Source organism: Xenopus laevis, chromosome 3S (genome assembly GCF_017654675.1).
Source record: "Xenopus laevis strain J_2021 chromosome 3S, Xenopus_laevis_v10.1, whole genome shotgun sequence".
Taxonomy (NCBI): Eukaryota; Metazoa; Chordata; class Amphibia; order Anura; family Pipidae; genus Xenopus; species Xenopus laevis.
In genome coordinates, this window is record NC_054376.1 from 21,923,356 (window position 1) to 21,950,958 (window position 27,603).

Here is a 27,603-nt window from a genome sequence, read left to right on the forward strand (position 1 = left end):
GCATCCAGGTCCCACTGGGACACATTCAATTACATGGAGTAGGAGAAAAAACAGCTTGCCAGAAAACAGTTCCATCCTAAAGTGCTGGCTCTTTCTGAAAGCACATGACCAGGAAAAAATGACCTGAGATTGTGCCCACACACCAATATTACAACTTAATACACTTGCTGGTTCAGGAATGACATTTTATATTGTAGAGTAAATTATTTGCAGTGTAAACAGTGTAATTTAGAAATAAAAACGACATCATAAATATCATGACAGAATCCCTTTAAGAAAGCATTTTACTTTCCAACAAAATAAATTTGCGTCCATTGCATCTCGCCCATTATACATATATGGAAATGTCAGCTACCTGCAGCACTACCTCTGTATTACAATAACATTGTGAGTGATATGTGAATTACAGGAATGCAAAATATTCACTTAGTGCAGTCCTTTACTTAAACAAATGAACCATGTTACTAAATGGAAAATATACTCTGTTTATAAGAGTGTATCGCCCATCTCCATAAATACTTAAGACACAGCTTACTATGCACACAGAACATCCATCTCTTAATTTTGGAATAAACAGTTTGTCACCATATTGCTTATATTTACTGGTGTCTTTCCCTAGGACTGCGGAGACAACAGCACCCCTGGTGGTCATCAAGATTCTGTTATAATTCTGCCTGCTATGGACATCTATGAATGCAATATACAAAGCTATACATAAAAAAATCAGGCCGGATTTGTGGAAAGGCCACCAAGGCCCGGCCTAGGGTGGCAGAATTTTAGGGGGCAGCATGCTATCCAACCACATACACGTTGGTTCAGAAACACTAGGGATGCGCAGGAGACACAATAGTTTTTTTAAATTTCCAGTGCGCCAATCCCCATTTTCCCAAATAAAAGGGAGGGTATGGGGGACAATGAATGTCAGCGGGCCTAGGGGTGCCCGCTATGTAAATCAAGCCCTGAAACCAATATTATATGGTCTGCCAAATAACGGAGGCCCAATTTCCCATCTGAAAGAATTTGCCATTATACCTTATATCCACCAATGCGCTGATCTTGTTGGAACGCCCTGCCATTCTTCAGCCAGCGAAGTGTTGGCGTTGGAGTTCCATTTGCTGGACACCTAAATTTTACAGTTTTTGCTGCTGGCACTGCATGAAGCTTCTTCTCCATTTTTTCTGGATGTGACCAAAGTGGACCTGCAGAAGAAAGTGATAAATCAGTACGTTGATCTGCAAATATACCTCTGGCAGGGTTAAAGGGGCACTATAAAGCAATATATACATATAAAATATGGGGGAAAACATATAAAGTCATGGTTTTATGGTATATTTTTGTACATGTAATATAAAAACTGTTTAGCTGGGCCACACTCTTTCTATTCACATTTCTTTGGGAGGACTTCCTTTATTTATGGCTGTATATTTACCAAACCATATTAGAGGTCGTCATTAGAAGAATTCAATGTATAGTTCTTGACACTATATAGGACTTTCTCTTGCTTTTGGGTTCTACTGATGACAAATTGGATCTCCATCAAGAAAGAATGAATGAATGGTCCCTTATAGGATCAGATCACATTCTAGAGCTGATGTTTCTACAAGGGATTGCTCCTCAGCCACACCTGTCGCTGCCATTTTGGGAGTTGTAGTTTGGAAACTGATAACTATGGGGTACACTAAGCGGCAGAACTTCAGTAGATGATAAACTACACTTCCCAGTATCCTGATTCCCAACTTAAATGTTTTTAAGTTGTTAGCCAATCACTGGACTATTGGTAAAGGGCAAGAGGGCTTACTGCCTCATCACAGGAACACCCACTGTTCAGCTATGCACATAGACTACTTTGCATGCAGTCAATTGTATAGGAAAATTCTAAGTAATCTGAAAACTCAAAACATTTAATAAATAAAGCACAGCCCCCATCTTCCCCTGACCTCAGTTTTCACCACTTTTTCGATGTTGTTGTATCCTCACTATACAATACAAATCCATGTAACCTCGCTGTGTTTGATTCTAGATTTCTGCGTGTCCTCACATTCACCCGGTGCTATTAAAAATCCTATTTATCTCCAAACACAAGCGATGTGTTCGGAGGGTTAAATAGTACCCAGTTGGAGTGCTGAGCCTTTATTTAAGATAAAACCCTAACTACGCTCTTGCCTGAACTCATTGCTAAGCCCAGATAATTGGGCAGCCAATTGAAACTGGAACATAAGAAGATCACACACTATCCAGTGTCACATTGTTCCCTGCACACAATTGTTCCTTTTGTGAAGGTGAAAGAGGTAAACTTTTTTTCTGTATTAGTGGGTCTTAGAACATCCATCTACTTTTTTTTTTTTTTTTTTAAAGAAATGAAGGATTTCCGTAGTGTAAAACATATCGAGTAGGCATTTCATTGTATTGGTTCCTGTGCCTGCCCTGCCTTTACTCTGGGGAATATATTAATGTGTAACCCATACAACTGAAGACACTGGAAAAGTCTCCCCTTCCACAACCTCACTTTTCCATTTTAATGCCAATAAAGGCTTGAGGGAAATGGAAACACTTCCCACAGCCAGGGCAAGAGTTCTAAAGAAAATGTAGTAGTGATGGCTATGAGGCATCACTCAGTGACTCGGTACAGACACAGGGGTGATCTGTCTTTCACTATTAATGGGCTCTCCTGAGCATTAAGATGGATCAACAGCCTCTTCTCAGTCTCTGGGACTATTATGGTTGGTGAGATGTTGTAGGAGAGACTCTCCCTATTCCAGGAATATTCCCATTAGCCCCTTTTTATTCCCAACATAAGCCCATATATATTTAGCACTGTCTACTGCTCTACACAACTGTGTTGTGAGAGTAGGCCATGGCTAACAGGCTACCTGGAGGGCCCTAGGAGGCCAGTCCACTTCAGGGGACAGTAACCACAAAATCAATAGAATAGAATCCAGCAAGGAAAGGAAAGGAAAGCCTGCCTTAAGGAATATAAAGACCAGATAAGTTAATGATCACAAAACATTGGATCTAGCAAGATTAGGGATGCACCAAATCCAGGATTCGGCTCGGGATTCTGCCTTTTTCAGCAGGATTCAGATTCAGCCGAATCCATCTGCCCGGCTGAACCGAATCAGAATCCTAATTTGCATATGCAAATTAGGGACAGGGAGGGAAATTGTGTGACCTTTAGGAAGTAAAAAATGTTTTTCCCTTATCACCTTCGGATTCAGTTCGGTATCCAGAAGGATTCGGGGGTTTGGCCGAATCCAAAATAGTGGATTCGGTGCATCCCTAAGCAAGATACACAAGGGGCATTCCATTAGACAACAATATAACAGTACAATCAATTTATGGCCACAGCCATTAGTAATCATTTGGTTGTGATTTACATTATTTCCAGAAGGAAAGCATTGTTGTTGCGCTGAAATAGAAAAACTGAGAAAGGCATTGCTTAGATAACAGATACAAGATGTTTAATCACTGCTGAGCTGGTAACAAACACCATGTAATAAAAACCTTGGCTTCCACTTCCAAGAGCACATTTCTATACATACAGGTTAGAAATGAATATGGTTAGTAAGCACTTGTTTTCAATGTTGGGGTCACATGTCCTTGCCATGCCATAATGGGCTTGCCATGATGGGACACAATCCTCCCCTGTAAGTCTGCCCAAACTCAAACAATTCAGGAAAACATATGGCCTTGTGCATTTTTTAATATTCTTTATTAAGAAAACTCACAGTTTCAGGTTTATTAAATATTTCTCATTGAAACTTTTCCCAGCAGTAGAAACTGATTCACAGCAATCTCATTCTCCAGTCATAAATTGTACATTCACGGTTGTGTTTCTACAAAAACCATATAGCTTTTATTTGCAATCTTTGTGTGATTATTATTAGTAATATTTCAGAGAACTGAACAATTATAGGTTGATCCTACATTGTGGATACCGGCATGATCCAATTGTAGTGAAATAAGAAATGAAAATTCTTCTTGAGGAGAACATTATAACTCTCATGAAATTTTGATTTCCGTTTTCTTTTCCTAGCTTTGGATATTTTTCACCAAATAGACCCTTAAGACTGATGTAGAGGTTTTCTCTCCCAGTCAGTGGCGAAACTGGAGTGCGCCAGGGCCCCTGGCAAAAAAAACCTCAGAGCGGCCCGGGGCACTCCTATCCTCATGTCTCACTCTGACTCTACCCATGTCCATTCCCGACTCCACCCACTTCCCGCCCTGACTTGCGCCCCCTTCCTCACCTTAAGAGAGCAGTTGGGGAGGAGAGGGTTTTCCTATTAGCTATGGAAGCAGACCCCCCCCACTTCCGCCCCCCCTTTGACTGCAGGGTCTGCTTTCTCTATAGTTACGCCCTGTTCCCAGTCTAAACTCCTGTTAACAAGCTAATGGTCTAAAGGCCACTGCTTTGCGACAAAGTTTTGCAGATATAAAAACTTTATATATGGTATAAGGTGGGCTCCAGCTTTGAGAAGCACAATGTAGCTGTCCTAAAGTTGAGGAAAGGAGGCTATTATACTTACGGTTCGGTTTGGAGTTTTCTGCAGCTTTCTCCTCAGAGGATGAATTGTCATCATCTTCATCATCGTCCTCGGCCGAAGGCAGTGCATCTGTGGAAAGGCAATTAGAAAGGTATAAATAACTGAACCTATAACATGATGGGGTCTGTGTGTGGATGGAGGTCAAGAGAAGATAACATTGTACACATTAAAGCAAAGCATTGTGTTAAATCCAAAAAAACAAACAAAAAAAAACAGTATCTTTATAGGACAACAGTCCTCAACCTTTTTTTGCACCATGGACCAGTTTCAAGTAAGACAATTTTTACAAGGTCCGGGGGGGGGGGGGTGTAGATGTGTGGGTGCATTTTAGGCTTACCAAAAGAACTGTCCAAACAGTATTTTGGTCCTTATCGCAATCAGTAGAAAGTACAGTTTCACACAGCTGTTGTCACGGCAATGGCGCATCAGGGAGCTGGGATTACAGGTAATTAGGGCCTTTTTGTTTTTGCAGCTATTATAGACTGGGACACCTTTGGTCCCAGCTGCAGTTCAGCACAGCTGCAGCCTGGTGGTTGGGGACCCTTGTTAAAGATGCTTAAATGGTGGTTGGAGCTATTTGAACAAACTGTAAATTGCATAAAATGGTATAAAAGGGAATGCACTTGCTTTTGACTGGCAAAAATAATTGTAATAGCTATCGGTGGTCTACTAAAATAGGCATATGAACCATTAAAGATGGTTCTAAATAGCAGCGCCACCATGAGCAGAATGGCTACCATCAGTGAGACACAGTAATTATGATATTTTGGTGGGAAAATTTGCTTCCTGTTTTCAGACCCTGTTTTACCAGCACATAATAATAAATAAAATAATCCTTTGTGTGCATATTGCCAGTTGATGCCATTATTGAAGCACATACTGGCATCTTGGGTTTAGGTCTGACCAGGGCACCATTTCTACATCATGTTTTTCCAGTTTGCTTCTGTTTCCTCCCAGAGTCCAAAACACTGGTGGATTAGTTGGCTTATAGAGATGCTGGTCTGAGTGTGTGTTTCTTATGAGAACTTTTTGGTCTAAAAGGTGTTTTCTAAAAATCTTCTGATTTTGTACTGTGCCTTGAAACCCACCCATCCCTCCCTGGGCCTCTGTTTTAGCCCCTGCTCAAAATGGTCTACATGTAGATACATATTGTATCAGGCACCTATACAAAGCCTTCTGTGGATTCCATGGGTATGATCGCATATCCAAACAGACAGAACCTCAACCACAATACTTCACAGTTGGAGTCAGTGTTCCACTATAAATGGTATAAGGTGGGCTCCTGCTTTGAGAAGCACAGCATAGTTGGCCCAGGTTTTGATGAGCACAAACACCATGTGCTTTTTGACCACAACTACAATTTTGCTCAGATCAGTGTTAGGCCCAACACGAAAAAAATATTTAAATCAGGGATCCACAGCTTGAAGTTATCTGAATTAAAATTCCCAGTAAACTCATCCAACCCCCTCGTACAGGACTATCCAAACAGATAGCTGCTATAGTTTTACTCAGGTTTCCACCTGCCTTGCAGTATTAAACAAATGATAATTTCCCTCTGTCCAATAAAGAGTATGGAGGCAAAACTGCTCATGTGCTTTACATCGCAGAGACCACCTACATTTATTAGCTGTACAGCAACAAAATATTATAATTCATATTACCATCAGCTTAATAATTTAACTCACTATTAAAATTGGCCATTTATAACTTCACCTATAAGAATGAGATCGGTTTAGATTGTGTGACTTAAAACACAAACCAAAAATAGTTTAAAAGCCCACAATTACCAGAAAGACTATATTCTTCTATGCTTTCCAGAACTCTATAACCAATAATGATTTACAGTGATTGTGGACACAAATGAAAAACCGTAATGCAATGCAAGAAACCGGCATAAATTAAAGTTTCTGATTGGCGAATACCAAAAGTTCAGGCAAATAAACCTGATGCCCACTGGCAGAAATAATTGAAGGTATATTATGATACTGGTCGAGTGCATTACAACAGAATCGAACAGATTAATAATTACATTTTAGGCCGTAATATGCCTTTTTTACATATACAAATGTCCTAACTCTTTGTAGGATTTTGCTAATTTTGTATGCAAAGGACATTATGCAGACTGCAAGCTGTGGTGCACTTGCCGACAGCAATGACCACACACAAACTCTGAATGCACTCATACCATTTGGCCACTTTAAATAGATTAAATTCATTTCAAAGGTTTCTAAGCAAATGGCTTGGGGGTGGTTAGTATCACATGAAAACCCACCTAACACCTCAACTTTAAGTCTGTCACACACACTAAATGGTCCTTAATACCATCAGGCTGACTGCTTTGTAGGTGAGATTTACAAACAAAAGGGAGAGCACTCTGCAATGTCACACCTTAAAGAAACAGTAACACCAAAAAATGTAATTGTTTTAAAGGAATGAGAATGTAATGTACTGTACTGGTAAAACTGGTGTGATTGCTTTAGAAAGACTGTACAAACCACATATGACCTTGGGCTCAGTCTGTGAATAACATTGGCGGGCACTTATTGGTTATCTACAGTATATTCTGTGCATGAATGGCTGCCCCCATGGCTACAGAGAAGCTTCTTTATATATACTATAGTATAAACAAATACACTAGTTTTACCAGTGCAGCATGACATTACATTATATTGTCATTCCATTAAAACACCAAAAAATGAATGTTTTAAATTAATGAAAATATTTTATATTGTTTCCCTGCACTGATAAAACCGATGTGTTTGTTTCAGAAACACTACTATAGTTCATATAAACAAGCTGCTGTTTAGCAATGGTGGATATTGAAAAAAGGCTATATGGCACAGGTTAAATAATGGATAACAGATAACACCATTATATGTTCTACAGATCTTATCTGCTATAGCTGTTTAATCTGAGCCTTTTCTTCTTTGAATGGCTGCCCCTATTGCTACACAGCAGCTTATTTATATAAACAATATTGGTGTTTCTAAAGCAAGCACACCAGTTTTACCAGTGCAGGGCAACTCCATTATATTCTTATTACTTTAAAACACAAATTTTTTGACTTTACTCTTCCTTTAACTCCTGGCCGGCAAAGGCTTCTATAATTAGCAGCCTGGAAGCATTTCTTTGATCTTATGCAGAAGCCACAAAACAACTGTTATGGAATTTCTGGTTGGCTACAGGTATTTGAATTGATGTCAGTAGGACATGGTCAATAACTTACATGTCAAAATAATTCCAGTGGACAGTCGTTTAAGCCACATGACAACATTGCTTAACAAGGAAATTATGAATCTGAACTACCATGTCTAATGTGTTAAAGCATCCCTTTTTCAATAACTATAGGCTACATAGTGAGTCTATGGAAAATCACTGAAATACATCTACGAGGGTTGTTCATTTATGGAGTCCAACATTCTCAAAGACAAAAAGGGCATTTGGCAACTTTGCATTGGTTTCTTGGGCGACAATACTGTGTTTATCGTAACAGAGATGGTATAAGTTCGGCTCGACAAACAGTAACAAAGTCATAGTAAGTGTTGTAACAGTGCCAACAACCTGAATTCTCTTGATCTAATCACCAAAAGAACATGCAAACCCAAAATATCCATAAGACAGAGCTGGGAGCCTCACCATAGTTAGGTATCTAATTCAAGGTAGTGAATTTTCTCTACATCCTATTACAGGAGTATCATTTCCTACCTTGATGCTACTGGGGATGCACTGTCACACATCTATATGGTAACATCTAGCCATGCAGACCATTAAAGGAAAATGCTATGTTCTATTCCATTGCTAGTTTTACATTCAATAAAGACTTTTTATACAATGTTCATGCAAAAATGTACAAATACCAAGACAACACAAGGAAAGGAACAAGACAACGAGACATAAATTATGGTGACAGGGTGGACAGCTACACACAGGCCATGATTCTAAAAGAGGGTGGGGGTGACTTTTGACACAACACACAAGCTACAAACCTGATACATTAACGGAGAATAATACTGTATATGTTCGAGAAGGCCCGTTAGTAACACAGGCATACACCCCATTGTCCTCCGGCCCTGCGTTGGAAATTTGGATCTCCTCCCCTGTTATGCGCGTGCGGTTAGTCTCCGAAAGCTGAACTCCATTTTTCACCCAGTTGATGCTCTGAACATCTTCTCGTAGCCTGCACTGCAAAGTTATCCTGTCTCCTGGCTGAGCAGAATACGGCTCCACTTCCGTTTTGGTTTTAGGGGCGACTGAGGGTTGGAAAAAAAAAACCCAAATTAAAAAAAAAAAAAAAAAAAAAAAAGTTTATTCATATGAGGACATGGGTTTAAACAACTTTGAGACAGCCAACGCTTATATTTAGGAATACTGTTAAATTCAGATTGGCAAATCCTGACAGAGTGTATCCTACTAAAAAAAGTCAAGGTGGTGTAAAATGGATCTATAAGTAGGTTTTGGCTTATAAGGGTACAGTTTACAAAGAGTATTTTCCTTCTGTACCTCTTTACTTCTAGTGGAGGCAGCCATATTGATTTTCACAAATTAGATTACTGTAAAACTCCACCATAGTTTGAGCTGTTTTCTAAGTGACCATATTGAACCCCTCAGTCAAAGTAAGAAATATATACAGCCAGGGCTGGTCATATCAAATGTGGGGCACAATTGGGACCATGTTGGCGGGGCCCCTAGACAAAGTGTTGCTGGCTACTGACACACCAAGTATTTAGGAAAATAAGTGCATACAGGCACAAAATAGAAAGGAAAGGGGCAGACAAGGTAAGAGAGTGAGAGGGATGAAATGGGGGCACATAATAGGGGAACACAGGGTAAGAGAGAGAGGGAGGAAATAGGAGAGTGGACTGGGCCAATTAGTTTGGGGCTGGGCCGATTCAGCTTGGGAGCAGGCTTGGTTGGATTGGGGGCAGGCAAGACCTATCAAGGTTGGAGGAAAGCTGGGCCTATGAGAGTTGGGGGCAGGCTAGACCTATGGTTTTTGGGATGGGCTGGACTCTCAAAGTTGGGGGCAGGCCAGGCAGCATCATGTGCTGAGGGAAATATCTGTGCTGCCCTGTGGTGCGGGGCCCCCCAGAGGTGCGGGGCCCTATTGGTCCAATAGGCCTAAGGCCGGCCCTGTATACAGCTACTATTCCTATGTACAGATCTATGCGTGTATATATAGAAGGAATGCTCCTCCAGCTGGAAATATTGCCAACACCTAAGATGAAAGGTTTGAGTAAGATTTTAAGTTTGGGAGGAAATAGATCCAAATCCTGTGTATGCAGCAGGCATTGGATGGGTGAAGAACAGGTTGGACTGTCTAGACTGGTAAGCAGAGCAGGGAGAATAAGTGGCAGCAGAAGCACAAGCAGTGACTCAGGACACCTCCTCCTCCCACCATAGATACAGATATGGAACCTGAATGCTCTGGGCCTGGGGTTTTCCAGATAATGGATCTTGCTGTAATTTAGTTCTTTATACCTTAAGTCTACTAGAAAATCATGTAAATCTTCCAATACTGATCAAGTACAAGGTACGGTTTTATTATTAAAGCGAAAAAACAACATTTTAAAAAAATAAAAATGGTATTATTTGATTATAATAGAGTCTATGGGAGAAGGTCTTTCTGTAATTTGGAGCTTTCTGGATAATGGGTTTCCGTATAATGGATCCAATACCTGTATCAAAAATGTTCCACTTCAGCCCAAATTCTAGAGCATTAGATAATTATAGTATTCACCCAAATCTCACCATGAGTACCCTTTATGCTTGCAGTAGAAAGTAGTAGGGAGAACATATAGCCAGTCTTGGGCCTTCAGTCTACGACCCCCAAGCCACTGCTCTTGGCCCTCCACCAAGGGTGTGGGGGTTGTCCCACAGTTTAGGAGCCACTTTCCAATGGTGTGCTTATCTTTAATATAAAACCAGTAATGTATATCACAATAAAACACATAATGCTTACTGGGCAGGCCAAATACCTTTCAAATTGAAACTTATCCTCAAAAGCTTGTGAGGGCTGCTTTCTAGTGTGCAAAGAATACTATTTTATTGCATTATATCTGTATTATATACAAGGACAGTGCATAGCCAAAGCACAAAGGAAAATTGGTTCAACCACGCTTCTGGGCAGACAATTTAATTAAGGGGATACCTTCACATTTATTTACATGATACATTACATTTCTGTACATATGGGAATACCATAGCACACAGATCTGTGTTTTTTCTATGCTCTGATAAACACATCTCTGCTCGCTTGATTGACAGAAGAAACCAGGCTCATGCAAAAGGCAGCTTCTTCTTAAGATGGACGCGCCAGTGCACCTCATTAGAGGCAGAACAGTGACAATATGCGCAGACATCCTAGATGAAAACCCAGAAAGCTCTGACTTACAGGAATTTTCCACAGAGTTTAAGAAAACAATATTTGTTTTAATGATTCCCTTTTCCTTTGGAATAAAATGGTAACTAACCTGCATGAATCTATATCATTGGTAAAACAATCCTTTTGGGGTTGGGGTACTGCTTATTTTCTGTAGCCTGTAGAAAATAAGTTGCCGCTTAGACTAGCCATAGCAAAGCATAAGCATCTTACTGTTTATATTGGTACTGCAACTACATTGAGAAATTTAGCAGAACCGAAACGATAAGCCAAATAAAGAAAAATCCATCAAAGGAGAAGCAGAATGTGACAGAAACTGGCAGAGGAATAAAAAAAATAAGATAGCAGCTTGGGCTTTCCAAGTAAAACCAAATGTAACCAAGAGATTCAAACAAAAACATAGGACTCCCTTTAAAAACAAGCTGCTCACATTACTCATCATTATTTTCTTATCCCGCCCACAGTAGAACTGTATAAAGTTTGTTTAGTCCCAGTACAACACCCGGTCTTGCCTGTGCCAACAGACAGGCCTAACATCACACAGACAAACCCACTCATAGCCGGAACAGAAAGACGTCTTGACTTCCCCACCAAAAAAAAGATAAGACCATATGAGATTATGAAATATATTCAGTTCCCTTTAGGACATACATATGCATTACCCTTTCTTGTAATAGGTCCTAGGATCAAAGAGCTGCTTCACTGTACCAAACTACAATAGGCCTGGACTTGAAATGGGTATATTAACCTGCAATTCTCTAATGCAATAATTTTAAATAGAAGTATATCAACTACTACTCCCATCATCCTGCAACAGCCAATGTATTTTTATTACATCATCAAAAACCCATATCTACCATTCCAGACTCCACCAGGGAAGGGTTTCTATTGCCAAATGACATTGATACCCTGTGACCGACCCTTTAAACGGCATTTGCAATTTTGAATAAATTTCTGAGGCACACAAGGCCGGCCAGCAAACCATAAATCAGCACAGTGTTCTGTGACAAGACAAATCGCAATAGAGTGGTAGGGCCAATGGGGTGCTTTTATTGGTGGTATTGAGTTGAGGTAATCAAAATGGCTGCAAGTAGAGATTGTCTCCAAGAACAAAAACTGTGCACGCAGAGTTATGTTTATATTGACTTTGATGATATACTTCAAGTTACATATCCCCTTTAATGTTTATTTTTATTATCTGTGGTAGTGAGTTCTAGAGTGTCCTAAGCACTTTAACATACATTGTAATTGAAATACTGTGTTAAACCAGACTCTTACAAACTGTACTTACTTAGGTGTCTCCCTCTATAAGCCTATTTAACAGGCACCTTTCACAACATTCCTTTAAAGAATGTTATAAATGTTCCAACATGCTTTATGAAAAAAAAAGAGGGCAACATTGTTTTTAAAGAGACTCTGCAGTTTAATAATGTGTTCCTTCTGGATTGTGTCGAGTACACTGGGAACACAAAGTTTCTCTCTATACAGGTTATGAAAGATCTTTGCTGTCCTAGATCAGATTTACCTATAACTCAGAAATACTTTTTTATATTTGTGTAACCCAGTTCTAAGCCAAGCAGGTCCTTGACCGAAAGTGTATATGTATATATGTATATATATTATATATATATAAAAAATCTAATGAACCATCCTAAGGGGTTGCTTCTTTTGCTGTTCTCTTTGGTCTCTTGGTGGTCCACTAAATGTTGGACCTTAAAGTACAAAAAAGTAGGGATGCACCGAATCCACTATTTGGGATTCGTCAGAATCCCCGAATCCTTGGTGAACGATTCAGCCGAATACCGAACCGAATCCGAATCCTAATTTGCATATGCAAATTATTGGCAGGAAAGGAAAAAAAGAGGAAAAAAAAAATTCTTTTGTGACAAAAAGTCATGTAATTTCCCTACCTGCCCCTAATTTACATATGAAAATTAGGATTCGGATCGGCCAGGCACAAGGATTTGGCTGAATCCGAATCCTGCCCGAACCCCAAACCAAATCCTGGATTCGGTGCATCCCTACAAAAAAGCCAGAGGAACAATGTCTTAGGGGGTTGCTCCTGTTGCAATTCTCTTTGGTCTCTTGGAGGTCCACCTAAACCATCAGCGTTGCACACATACAAATATGGCCTAATATAATCTCTCTAACGAGAACTGGTCTGTTCCTTAAGAAGATTGAAAGACAGAATGTTACTAGAGCACCTGAGCATGTTATTATTTTTCTTTTCTTCACCACAAATGAAACCAATGCTAATTACCAAAACTGTAGCCTTCAGACCAAATATTATATCGCTTTGAATTTGCCTTCTGATGGGAGAGTTGCCAACTAAATTAACTTAGCTCAAATTTGTGCTTGAGGCAACGGGACAGAATAATGATGCTCAGGTGGCATACACTGGGAAAAATTTCATTTCATTTCTGCCCCCTGGCTTTTAATATCAAATTTAAAGAAAAAAAATCAGAGAGAAATACAATCAGCTTGTATTTCAGTGGTTTTTTTTTTCTTTTTTTAAAATCGATATGCATGCACAAACATTAACCAACCATTCTGCCTGTCTTAGTTAAAACCCTATGTTTATAAGTTTTGTTGTCCAAGGCCAACAGTGGGGTCAAAACAACACAACACACTTGCTACTGTATCCCATGCAAGTCAAAGATGAATCACAGATATGGGTGAATTTGCAGTAATTCTTACCTAAAAACCACCTATGCATAATTTTTGTTGAAAGTAATAGCAGTTTCAGTCTGGGTATCAGGTGTGAACAGTACAGGGTTTTAGGGTATAAACAAAAGAGGTGTCACAGGTGTGAACAATACAGGGGGGGGGGTTACATGTGTGAACAATACAGGGCATTACAGTCTGAATTTGAGGTTTAAACAATGCAGGGACCAATTAATCTCTGTACTGATGCCTTTTAAAGTTTACACATGGTAAGCAGACACAGCAGGCAGACTTTCAAGTGGGGGCCACGCAAGGGGGGTCGCCAGTTGGACAGCCCTGCCTTAGGTGCTGCTCATGGAGGGTTGCAGTCTTGGAACAGCAGTAGACCAAAAGGTTCCCCCATGCGGGTGTTCTGAGGCAAGTCTCTTAGTTTGAATGAGAGGCCATGGCACACAAAGTGTGTCACGATGAGGAAGAACATAAATCATTGCAGTCAATATTCAGGTATATGATTCGTATTGCCTGAATAATGATCCGTTCATTGGGCCCTAGGGCCCACGATCAGATCAGTCCAATATCATCAACCTCAAGGTGGGCATATCGGGGAGAGATCCACTAATTTGGCGATTTAGATCAGTCCAATATCGCCCACCTCAAGGTGGGCATATCAGGGAGAGATATGCTTGTTTGGTGAAATCGCTAAATGAGCGGATCTCTGTGTATGGCCACCTTTAGCCACCTGACTGCACGAAAATTGCCACAGGTGTTCAAAAATTATTCCTTTAGATGCGAATGAGAGACCACGACAAGTTGAGTCATATGTCTATTGACTGCCATGTTTTTTTTGTTCTTAATCATCATCTGTCCCTTAAGACCTTTTCTGCACTGCTTAACAAGGGTTGTGGACTAGCTATAGCAGTAGCACAAAAGGTTGCCTTTTCTTGCTTCACGCTGCAAAAGCTGTAACCGAGAGGTGTACACAAAGGCGGAGGTAAATGGATACATACAAGCAAGATTGCGCAAGCTTCCAGCACCCAGCTCGCAGTTGCCACAATTAAGCCTAATTAGCCTAAGGTGGCCATTTACCGGTGGGAAAGGACTACTTTGCAGGAAGTTGTACACCTGATCTCAGCAGAGGTTTTGTTTAGGTGTCACATGAAGCCTTTTGTTGCAGTTGTCTTACATAAAAAAAATATATATATATTTTCCACCCATACAGTTTGCAACTGTAATCCATTTGTCAGGTGGTATCAGATTATCGGACTCAGTGTCTCCTTCCACGGCACTGATCATCTAAACGTAAACATGCTTTTTGTGCCAATATCTATATGATATTGTTACAGGAACTATGTATGCTATGAAAGCTATATAGGGCATTACTTGCCAAATAGCACAAAGTAATTGTTTTAAAATATTTTTCCCCCCTAAAGCTGCAGTTTGCACGGACCTCCATATTGGGGGGGGGAGAAGCACTCACTGTGATGAACACAAAGACCTCATAGACCTTCAAATGGAAGGGGTTGTTCACCTTTGAGTTAACTTTTAGTATGTTGTAGAGTGATATTTTGAGAAAATTTGCAATTGGTTTTAATTTTTCATTATTTGTGGTGTTTGAATTATTTAGCTTTTTGTTCATCAGCTCTCCAGTTTGCAGTTTAAGCAATCTGGTAGCTAGGATCCAAATTACCTTAGTAACCCAAGGATTGCAATGTTTTGAATATGATAAGAGGACCTGAATAGAAAGAGGAGCATAAATGTCCAGCCGTATTTGTGTTTTTAGATGGGGTCTGTGAACCCCAATTTGAAAGCAGGAAAGAGTGAGAAGTAGGCAAAAAAAAAACAAAAAAAAAAAACTATAAATAAGAAAACCAACAGAAACATTGCTAAGAATTAGTCATTTTATAAACTGCTGTTCTGAGTCTAGAAACAATGTAGCTGAATCCAGTTCCCTGGCAGCCAAAGCTTCCCTTCTGTTATGTTGTTGATTCTGAACCAGCTGTAAAAGGGATAGACTTGATACTGCTTTCAATAGCAATTGGATTTACAAATAACATTAAAACCCACTCAACATTTGCACGTATGAAAAAGTTGCTAGAAATGACAATTCTTATTAAATTTTTTTGGCACCCCAGTAGAAAGATAGAAAAAGTACAGGCAGTACATGCTTAAAGGGGACCAGTCACCCAAAAAAAATATTCACATTAGTCAAGCAAAATTAACTTTAATTACACTATATAAATTTGAATCTTGTTTCCTTCGGTCTGGGAATTCATAATTATAGCAAGCAGGCAGGAGCCATTTTGTGGACACTTATTATTGCATCATCTCAGAATCTTGTTTGTGCACCAGAATGGGGGACCTGATGTCCATCCCCATGCACTGGTTACACAATTAAATGGTGAAGAGAAAGGTAGAAAATGTGGGGAGAGCAGTGACATCTGGGAAGTGCTGAATGGAAAGAGAAAGTAATTGTCTGCCCCGCCTCTATGCCTAAGGCATATTTGATTGACAGCTGAGATTTTTAAATGAGTTTACAACAGCTATGAATGCTTTAATAAAAATAGAAATTGGATTTCATGTTTAATTTGAAAAGGACTTATTATACAGATTTGTGTGTCTGGGTGACAGGTCCACTTTAAGGCCTTATCATCTTACCTGATTAAGAAGAGGATTTCTGTTTCACTAAACACCGGAATACTTCATTAACTCAGATTATACATCACAAGAATTTGTGAGCCATTACCTTTTTACACCCTGGTTAATGTATAAGCCAGTTTTTGTACCTCACTGAACAAAGCAAAAGGTGAACGGAGCTGCTTATAACAGAAAGGCAGGCATAAATTATATGGAAGCTCAAATGGTCCTTGCAAGATGCCAAGCTGCCTACATAGTACAGAAAAAAAAATATTTGCACATGGTACATAATATAAACTGCCTATTCAATATGGCTCCCTGCAGGGCTATGTTTAGTTAGTATTGCTTTTGTAATGCCAACAGCAACTACAGGCAACCATTGATAACAGAAGAGCCATGGTTGCCATTTTGCATTTTCATCTTGTCCTACTATACTTGCTGTTCCTCCATCACCTCACAATGAATGTGAGGGAGGCTTTGCAATAAACAAGTGGTTGTTACGAATCAGGGACTTTCATGGTGTAAACGCGTGTAAAAAAATTTGGGAGTCGAATAATGGTGGCCCCCAAATCATTAAAAAGCCTCACACTCAATTTTGTCTTTAGTCTCTATGGTGCTATTACCTCAATGAGTGGGGAAACAACCATATTGCCAACTGGTGGGAGCATGTGCTGAGAAATGCAATTCAAAAGCAGGTCAGTCAGGACTTTTTTTGTTTTAAATTACAGAAAGTGAAGGGAAAACCAGAAACTTTCCAAGAGAGAGATTCGGAGTGAATCTTAAAATAAACATGCAAAGGAAGTTGCTGTAACATGTCTGAGGGTAGGGGAAAGAGAAGGTTTTTGCGGAGGGGAAGAAACAATACATCTGCTTTCAAATGCAAATGGAGCAAAAGGCATGGGGATGCAAAACTCTCGTTAAGCTGATGCTGAGGGAGACGTTGCCATAAAGGGCCTACACAAAGCCTATTCCAGACAAAAAGGGATTCAATAGTTCTGAGCAGCAGGCCCTGGCTGGTTTCCATGGAAACATCAACAAAGCCTAGTTATATTTTTCCCCCTCTACTTCCTGAAGCATACAAATAGGCCCGTGGGTACCCTAATCCCAAAACCAATAGATGGAGTGGGTTTTTCTTACCAAATATTCCCACATATAAAGGAGCAGGCAATAAAGCAAAATCACTTTAATCCCTAGTCAGGGGAAGCTTCTTCCCAGCACAAAAAGGGTTACTAAAATAGCAAAGGAACTAAATGGAACAGTAGAGGATGAGAACTTGGGCAGAACTTTTGGTTAATGGGGAGTGGCCAGCTGCAAACAACATACCTTGGGGCAAATTGTCTCCTGTGAAGGCTTCACCACACTTCGCCGGCTGTTTATTCGCTACCACTACACTAATTCACTAAAATGCAAAGTTGCGTCTCGACAGCCAAACAATGGTGAAGTTTCGCTAGCGTAAATTCGTCAGCGCGAGCATTTCATAGCAAACTTTCGCCAACTTTCGCCAACTTTAATTTCTGCCTAGCTTAGTAGTATGCTTAGGTCAATTTGAATAGGACGGGTACAAGACAAAAGAGATCCTCTATTGTCCTAGACACAGTCCCGGATGTGTGGCATGGTGTCGCAGCGTTTATCCGACGTGACACGACTGTCGGATGCAGGCGCTGCGTCTGCATCCGACAGTCGTGTCGCATCGGATCAACGCTGACACCATGCGACAATTCTATCTTTTACCCTATTTTTGTTGCATGCAACAATTCGCATGCATTTTGTCGCAGCGCGTCAGATCGCGACAAAATCGCTCGTGGAGTCCTACCCTAAAACAAATGCCCCTCAAATTAAATGTTATAACAAAAAAATTTTAACAGTTACAACTTTTAAATACAATCCCACTTTAAAATATGAAAAAACGCCAGTTTTTTTTTTAAAATAATTTTTACGACTTTTCGGCATACAGGATATGATGTCACTGACATAAGATTGAGGAGGATGCAGCTTCATCTGATCAGTTCGCCAGGTCTAAGCCGGTGAAGGAAAATCTGACGAAAGGGGCAACGTTCTGTAAAATTTGCATTTTAGTGAAAATTCGCCTGCCAATATTGCACAAAGTGATGCTCTGTCCTCTATGCCTGTTTAGTAAGTTGGCAATGTCTCTGCGGATAGGATTTCTGGAAATTTTCGCTAGCGACGGCCACTTCACCCTTTAGTAAATCTGCCCCCTTGTGTCCCACAGCCTGTATTCCAGCCACTTATACACTAAAGTTACAAAATGAAATATTACAACATTTATCCTGGGAGTGGGAGATTGACAACAAATTAAAATGTACATGCCCCTCGCATCACCAGTGGTTATGATAGTCTTTTGCTAATGCTTCCTATGGAGAAGAATGTCTCAGCCAAAAGAAGCAGTATGGAAGCTCCCACCCCATGTATAAACAGAGACACAAACAAATCGGAAAATCTTAGACATGGGCCACAAAATTCCAGCCCTTTATGCTCTTGGTTGCACCTACTGACTGCAAATAACATCAATCAGAATCTTATAAACACAACTGGCGGCACCTACCGTATATATGTAACTGGGAATTACATTTTATGCAGAATGTGTGATTCCCCCCCCCCCCGTGGGTTTATCAATACATTCTCAAGAGGGAGAAACTGTTTCTTCTTTAAAATAATTGCATTGGCTGCTTGCTAACTGAATTACAAGCATTCCTTTAACACAGGTGTCCCCAAATTTTGTTACCCGTGAGCCACATTAAAAAATAAAAAGGAGTTGGGGAGCAACACAGGCTTGCAAAAACGTCCTGGTAAGCCAAATAAGGGCTGTGATTGGCTATTTGGTAGCCCCTATGTAGACTGGCAGCCTACAGGAGACTGGAAGTGCAACGGTTTTATATGCAACCAAAACTTGCCTCCAAGCCTGGAATTCAAACTATGCCTGACCAATCAAAGGAAACTGCCAACTGGTTGCCATGTACCGAGTAACCTGGTTTGCTTTCCAAGTAGGATAAGTTAACCCATACCGTGTATGTGAATTTTACATTGCATCTTATCCAAGGTATTGCCTACATATTTCTATTATCAAGTTACAAAACGTGAATTTGTACATATTTTTTGGCACTTCCTTGTTAATTGCTTCTTGTTAAAGGATGTTTTCTTATCAAACACTTGAAGCCCCCAGGCAATGCTGACCCAGGAAACCGCCCCAGGCCAAGCAAATACCTTTTGTCTCCAGTGAAAAGGGGAAGAAGTGGCTGAAAAGTTCAGAATGGGGCCCGATTTGCACCTCCAATTACTCCTGATCCGTAATGGTGCAGGCCGCTAACAATTTGGCCATTATAGAATTTGATCAAATTTGTGACAAGCACTTGTGTATATGGGGATAGTTGTATCTCCTTCTGCCCTAATAACTTTCCAATCATTCCACGCTTTAAAAGGTGCTTCACAAGAGTAAGCCAGATGCAGCTTTTTGCTCTATTAAGCAAACAGTTAAAGGGAAAATATGCCCCCCACCCAAGTAACAGCTTTTCTCTTTTAATTAAACAAAAATGTTACTTTGCAAGTAAAAATTCGTATTAGCACCCGGATCTTTAGCTGCTCCAAACTGCTTCTATTGACATAAGCGCTACCCCTGCCCCCTCATCTTTGCACTCTGATAAGAACAGGATGGGCATCTGACCGACAGCACGCTCCCCCTTTAGCATACCAAAAATGTTGGTTCAATTATTTTTAATTTCCTGCAAGACTGTCACAGTGCCCGCAGTTTGTTTTAGGAAGCCAAATATACAAATAACATCTGTAAGACGGAGGGATCTGGTTGACTAGTAAGGAGGGGACATAAAGGGGGGGAGCAAAATAAAGATAAACATTTGCTGAGGTTAAATGCAATTAGCACAGAGCCTACAGAACACGTAGCTGAGGAATTTGCCATTTCCAGAGGGCCATTAGTTCCTAATTAGACAGCTTTGTTTGGGTCCCATGTAATGTACTGTTTTGGTAGAGAACATTTTTCTACAGACAACTAGCTCCATTGAGTTCCCGAAGCAATGCAAGAAATGGCAATGGGTTTATTATACTGAACCATTCAAAACAAACAAACAGAGACAGAACTTGGAAAATGAAGGTGGATGTGCAAGGGGCAAATTGGTCCCTAGATCTACATGTGACTGAGGTTAGGATTGGGCTAGATAATTCAAAGGCGATCTCCTTTAGATTGTAAGCTCTTTTGAGCAGAATCTACTTTACAGCCTGTATTCATATGTCACTTCTATGTTTCTCTGCCGGCTATGCAATTTCCCATAGGTGAAAGAAATGTCCTGTGTGCCACTGGCACCATCTTTAAATGTTCTGAGAACTTTTTCTACCAGCAAAAGTCACTGTGATAAAGCATGGCAATTTTGTCAAAGAACATTCTATGGCAAAGAAGGGCAATGGCAGAGGGTTGCTTTAGTGATGCCAAGTTTGGTTGCCCAATAAAATGCCTTTACAAAAATACTCAGCTTCATTATACAGAGCAACCTGGTCATTATCAGCATATATAGATACTCTGCATCATTATACAGAGCAGTCTGGTCATTATCAGTGTATATAGATGCTGAGAGATACTCAGCAACATTATACAGCACAGCCTGTCCATAAGAGTAGACTGACAATCTCTATAACAAACAATGGTGTCTGATCATTATCAGTTGTGCATTTCCCAGCACCCTGTAAGCACACACGTTATCAGCTCTGTAATTTCCAGCACAGACAGAGGAGAAACTATGTACATCTGCAAGTTCTGTTTGCTGGGAAATAATTGGCTCAGGAGGGCCAGGAAGGTGCTGCGTGGTTGAGTGCTTTATATTTCCCCAGAATGGGGATTAATTCCTCAGAAAAAAAACACAAGGCCCCAGCTGTTCCAGTTGGCCTATGACCTTCTGTTTTTCCAAAGTGTGATTTTCACCCCTCACCCCTAAGTAAAGGGCCCTGGGCCGCCCCTCCCCCTTGCTTACAAGGCCATACACAAAAGCTTCCTCAGTCCCTCTTGATTGATGCAGCACAAAGTTGAGTGGCCCCTTTGGTTAATGAATTGTATGGGTCAAAGTGTCTGCTTATGTATGGAAATCTCTTTACACGCAGCAATCCCCCAACTCCTATAGGCCTTTAGCCACATCCAGCAGGGAAATACCGGTCTAAGGGGAGGAACAAATTCATATTATTTGTAGCATAACCTGCACCAGTGATCAACCAACCTGCACCTTCTCTCACTAATATGTATCTCTTCCATCTATCTACCCCTAGTCTAAACCCTCGTCCCCCCAGAGAGAACCTTGCCTTAGGTGGTATTGTCCCACCAGTTACCAGGTGTTATGTTTTGGGTAGCTGAGGATGACAAGTGTATAACAGTGCTTTATTAGCAGAGACTCATGCAGCCATTATACAACAGTAACTTTCACTTTTAAGCTGACAGTAAGTATGCACAGTATGTCTGAGCACAGTGACATCTACAGGCCATTTGCATAAACACCACACCAGGCATGCCAAAAAGACAAATTTCTGGTAATTACACTGGAAATTTGGCTTTTCTAGCATATAGAGCACAATTGCGCCCTCCCTGGACCTCTGGCAGCAATCATCATCATAATTTATTTATATAGCGCTGTCAAGATACGAAGTGCTTTAGTTTAGGTAAGTGTGGGTGGCGGACTCGCGAATGCCGCCTCAGGTGGCTTTAGCACAAGAATCGCCGCTGCTTCTAGGCCCTGCCTTTAAAGGCCCTTGTGTCCTTCTGTGGGCAAAATGTTCAGGAAAACCTCAAGGAATCGGGCACCATAAAAGAACATATTCCTCAGTGCATTATGTAACTTGCAATGATCCTACAATAGGATAACAAGTCCTAGAGATACACAAAAACACAGAAGCAGGCTTGGACTGACAATCTGGATATTCTGGAGAATGCCAGAGGGGCTGCTGTACATGCTAAGTACCAGTGCTTAAAAAAAAGGCAAGCCTTTGTCTGCGTACAATGGCATGTACAAGGGTCTCGATGCAGCAGTATACTCCTGGTAGACTTAAAGGGTAATTGTAGCTTGAACAGAGGGACCTTTGCTTCAAAGTTAACAAGTCTCTCTGCTGGGCAATGTCATAACACTAATAAGAAGCCAGTGTTTACCTGTGTTATAAGAAGCTTGTGTTTACTTCCCCTTTAAAAGTTACATGGTAACAATAAATCACAGAATTTACATCTTGAAATACATCTACAAACATCTTATAAACTATAATAAAATAATAAACTACTTTTCTGCAAAAAGGTGAAGGGATGCCAAACCTTACTGCAGTTGCTGAACTATTGCCCAGCATCGCGACAGCAGGGTTGTTGAATATTAGTTTGACAACTTCAAGTCAAGCAATCCTTTTACAAAGCAAAATTTAATAGCAGGAACAAAGACTCGGCCAGCTGCCTGGAGGAAGGAGGGAAAGGGTTCAGGGCTCAATTACAAATGGCCCTTATCTGACATATATATGCTGTATTGCTGGGAAAAACAGGGGATTCCGAGCCCCTGGGAGTTTGTCAGGCAGCACCTTAACCTCTCTGTGGAGGACCCCCTGTGCCGGACTGGCCGACTGGGATACCAGAAGAACCCCCTGGTGGGCCCAAGCGTCAGTGGGCCCTTTTGTTCTAACCATTTAGCCTATTTCATGGCCATTCCCTATTTCATTATGGGTATAAAATGCTTAATAATGGAAGGGAATAGTAAGTAGACATAAAAGACTAGGATAATAAAAAGAGATTGAGTGAGTAAATGAGGAATAATAGTTTGGAAAGTGGGCCCACAGTTAACAGTTTTCTGGTGGGCCCCTGGCATCCCAGTCCGACACAGAGGACATCCTATATGTTTAGGTGAAAAGTACCCCCGGGCGGCGCTGTACTGCATGTGCCGCCCCGTGCCAGAGAGGTATGCAGCAATTTTACCTAGAAGATGAGCACAAACACCCTACAGCTATGGAAAGTAATGTGAGGACTTTATCAAGACAAAAGGCAGAGCAGGAAGTCTGCGCCGGATTATGTACTAGCCCCAGGGTAGAAAACCTGCTCATCACACTGGGAACACCTTGTGTACGGAGATTTGTACTGCTGGTCTGTATTTCACTATTTGGTAAGGCCCATGGATGTTGATTATGCACCACCAATAAACCCCCCATGGATCACTACATGTCCCATAGACTATTATTATACTTTATTTATAAAGCACAGACTTGTAGTAATAATAGGCTCAAAACCATTTCCGGTTAGAACAATTCCAGAATTCTCTCATCCACCAGAATTTTAGAGAAATAAAAAAAAAACTAAAAACATACCTTGGTCGGGGAGGGTGGAAGGGGGCCGGGCAACTGATAAAGCAGCTCCAAGCAGGACACCCCAGAGGAGGAGGGACCTTCCGGAGAACATCCCAAGTTGGCTAGTGCACACAGCCGAAATCCATGAGACCTCCAGTGTCAGGCACGAGACAAGCCTCACACAGCTCCTGAGGAAGGCAGACAGGGAGGCACCAGTTAGCAGAGAAGAAGAATTAGTACCAAAATTGTGTGTGTGTGTGTGTGACTGTGTGTGTATGTGTGACTGTTGATCCAAAAAAATATTAAGTTGCTATTGCCTTTAAAAGTGAAACATTCCAACTAGATAGAATGGAGAGCCCAAAGACCTTTCGAGAGGACAGTTTCCAGTATTCTGGACCCAGTTTGTCTAGTTCTCTACAACTATATGCAAATATTGGTACAGGCTGCCAGGCTCCAGAGCACAAGCATGGGGGGGGGGGAGATTTACTTAGGGAACTTGCAAACTAATCTAAATCAAATGCTAGGGTGCCCTTTCAGGACACTAATCAAGACACCATCTCTCCCTACTATACCTGCTATCCCACAGTCACGGTCCCTTCCCAGGGGTTATATCCCCACTGCTACTATAGGCACCATTTCTCCCTTCTATACCTGCTATCCCACAGACAAACTCCCTTCCCAAGGACTATTATCCCACTGCTACTATAGGCAACATCTCTCCCTACTACACCTGCTTTCCCACAGTCACAGTCCCTTCCCATGGACTATTATCCTACTGCTACTATAGCCACCATCTCTTCCTACTACACTTGCTGTCCCACAGTCACAGTCCCTTCCCATGAACTATTATCCCACTGCTACTATAGGCACCATCTTTTCCTACTACAATTGCTGTCCCAGTGTCACACTCCCTTCCCAGAGACTATTATCCCACTGTTACCATAGGCACCATCTCTCTCCCTATTATACCTGCTATCTCACAGCCTCAATCCCTTCCCAGAGATTACTATTCCCACTGCTACTATAGGCACCATCACCTCACAGCCACAATACCTTTAGAAGAGCCATTATGCTCACAGCCTCTCTAGGTGCTGCTTTGCCTCTGTATAATTGCCACTCTGTGGTGCTACTAAAACCTTATGGCTGTCCCTCACTTGCATATACAGTAACACACACAGAAAATTACTGCTGGCAATGCTTACATGCGCCTGAGAAAACCTGAAAAATCATCAGTAGCTTGTAACTACATTGATTATTCCCAGGGGAGCCTTCGGTTTAATAAACATTTCACTCATGTAAACAAGCACAGATTAAACATTACATTCAGCACTAAACCACAAAGGTAATAAATAATATCACAGCATTGACAGAATTATTAATGGCAATCGCAAACAGTACCCCAGCAAGGCAGATTTTGGTTATTTGCCATACATAAGGACAGAACAAATGTTAATGACAAAACCATCCGGCAGCTACAAAGCTTGACAGGAATAGTGATCAAAGGAAGGGTGGAGAAAACAAAAGGTTGAGGATAATTTGAAGCAGGTTTGGGTCTGGGTGACGTCAGCTTGATATGACCCATTTCAAGCAACTCTTGTTTTCCAAGAACACTCGGTGCACCCAAAAAGATAGCTTTACCTGTAATGCTAGTGTATCCAAAACTTTCTTTTTACTGCACCCAAAGACTGTGCCTATATTGCTGGTTTGCTCAAATACTTACTAGGGTCTCAGGTCTGTACTGCTGGTACACCCAAAGACTGCCTCCTCCCTCAGGACCTTGCTCTTACTGATAACTTTTAGACAAACAAGAGATTACATATCTACCCATTATGTGTACTCAATTAATTTGCACCAGATTTGTAAATATACATAAATGTTTGCATGCTAACTGCACTGACATTAAATATACCTATACAAGTCTCCCCCTCCTACGACCCCATAAGGATTAGTGGGGTTACAATGGTCTACCCTACTGCTTGGGTTTAACAAAATATGACCCATATAGTTCTCCCTGGTATAACAGGGGTCCATGTTCATCCAAATACACAGAACCACTGATTAATCTGGCTCCGACTTCTCTACCCATTCTGCTCATCTTAAGTCATTCATGAGTTTCCAATATAGATACTGGATTCAAACCCGAGCATATTTTGATTCGATATACACATACAATTAATAGTTTATATGGGGCTGGTAACATGGCTAAAAATCCTGGCAGTGTGCAGCCATCTTAAATCAGTTAAAGTGGACCTGTCATCCAGACATAAAAAAAACTGTATAATAAAAGTCCTTTTCAAATTAAACATGAACTCCAAATACTTTTTTTATTAAAGCGTTCATAGCCGTTTTAAACTCATTCCATTAAGCAGTTGCTAGATGTCACTGCTCTCCCCTCGTTCTCCCGGTTAACCATATAATTGTATAGCCAGTGCATGGGGATGAACATTAGGTCCCCCATTCTGGTGCACAAACAAGATCCTGAGAAGATGGAAGGCTTGCCTTAATAACCGTGTACACAAAATGGCTCCTGCCTGCATACTATACTTATGCGTTCCCAGACTGATTGAAACAAGATTCAAATAATTTATACAGCTTGTCTAATGATAAAATAGGATTTGGAATACATTTTTTGGGTGACGGCTCATCTTTAAGCATGCAGTTAAGATATGATATCATAGATGTTTGTACTAATCCTTGGGGAACATGGAATTTGTATCTGGATTTTTTGCAGGCAGAGGGAATCATTTTGAACTAATTGGTTTGATACATTCACCTACAACCCCATCTTGTCATCATTTGCACTGAAAAACAATCCTTTGTCCTAAAACGGGCCCTCCAATGTTCACACTCAGTTATTTCCCACCAATTAACTTGCTTCCCTCTCCTACTAATTACTATTCCAAATTAATGAGTATTATGCAAATGGACAGGCTTCATTCAAAGGCACATCATTAACAAGCAGATTTACTCAAAGAAATTTCAAAAAGGAGGCCCAGGGTTCTTTGGGAGTCACAAGTTATTCAGCAACTAAAGTGGAAAAACGACATGTCCTTTAGGTTTTGCCTCTTCAATTATAGTATATAGTATTAAGGTATGGTAGTAGTAACAAAACATTTACTAAGGGCAAGTGTTGTTAGTGGAGTACTGCAGGGCTCTGTACTAGGTCCCTTGCTTTTCAACTTGTTTATTAATGACCTGGAGGCGGGCATTGAAAGTTCTGTTTCTATTTTTGCAGATATTAAATTGTGCAGAACTATAGGTTCCATGCAGGATGCTGCCACTTTGCAGAGTGATCTGTTTAAGTTGGAAAACTGGGCAGCAAACTGTAAAATGAGGTCCAATGTTGATAAATGCAAGGTTATGCACTTAATATATATAACTTGCATATAATATAAATGCAAGTTATATACTAAATGGCAGTGGGTTGGGAGTTTCCTTAAATGAGAAGGATCTAGGGGTTTTTGTAGATAACAAGTTGTCTAATTCTGGGCAGTGTCATTCTGTGGCTACTTAAGCAAATAAAGTTCTGTCTTGCATAAAAAGGGCATTAATTCAAGGGATGAAAACAAAATTATGCCTCATCTGGAGTGTGCAGTTTTGGACTCCAGTCCTTAAGAGGGATATAAATGAGCTGGAGATAGAGGGATGGAAGACTTAAATTATGAGGGTAGACTGTCAAGGTTGGGGTTGTTTTCTCTGGAAAAAAGGTGCTTGCGAGGGGACAGGATTATACTTTACAAGTACATTAGAGGACATTATAGACAAATAGCAGGGGACCTTTTTACCTATAAAGTGGATCACCGTACCAGAGGCCACCCCTTTAGATTAAAAGAAAAGAACTTTCATTTGAAGCAACGTATGGGGTTCTTCACAGTCAGGACAGTGAGGTTGTGGAATGCACTGCCGGGTGATGTTGTGATGGCTGATTAAGTTAATGCCTTTAAGAATGGCTTGGATGTTTTTTTGGACAGACATAATATAAAAAGCTATTGTGATACTAAACTTTATAGTTAGTATAGGTATGGGTATATATAATTTATATGAAAGTAGGGAGGGGTGTGTCTA

The 27,603-nt window shown here is 40.7% G+C and overlaps 1 protein-coding gene across 4 annotated transcripts in view; it reads right to left on the minus strand.

Moving 5' to 3' along the window:
- xfgfra2 (fibroblast growth factor receptor) overlaps window positions 1–27,603 on the minus strand; it is a 51,044-nt gene that overhangs the window by 18,976 nt on the left and 4,465 nt on the right. For 2 of the 4 annotated variants that reach the window (XM_018254101.1, XM_018254099.1), the window contains exons 2-5: window positions 23,560–23,726; window positions 8,528–8,791; window positions 4,524–4,610; window positions 1,033–1,199 (exon numbers count right to left, since the gene is read on the minus strand). In XM_018254101.1, coding sequence (XP_018109590.1) covers window positions 1,033–1,199; window positions 4,524–4,610; window positions 8,528–8,791; window positions 23,560–23,650 — 609 coding nt within the window. In that variant the 5' untranslated portion in view covers window positions 23,651–23,726. 4 annotated transcript variants of the gene reach the window in all.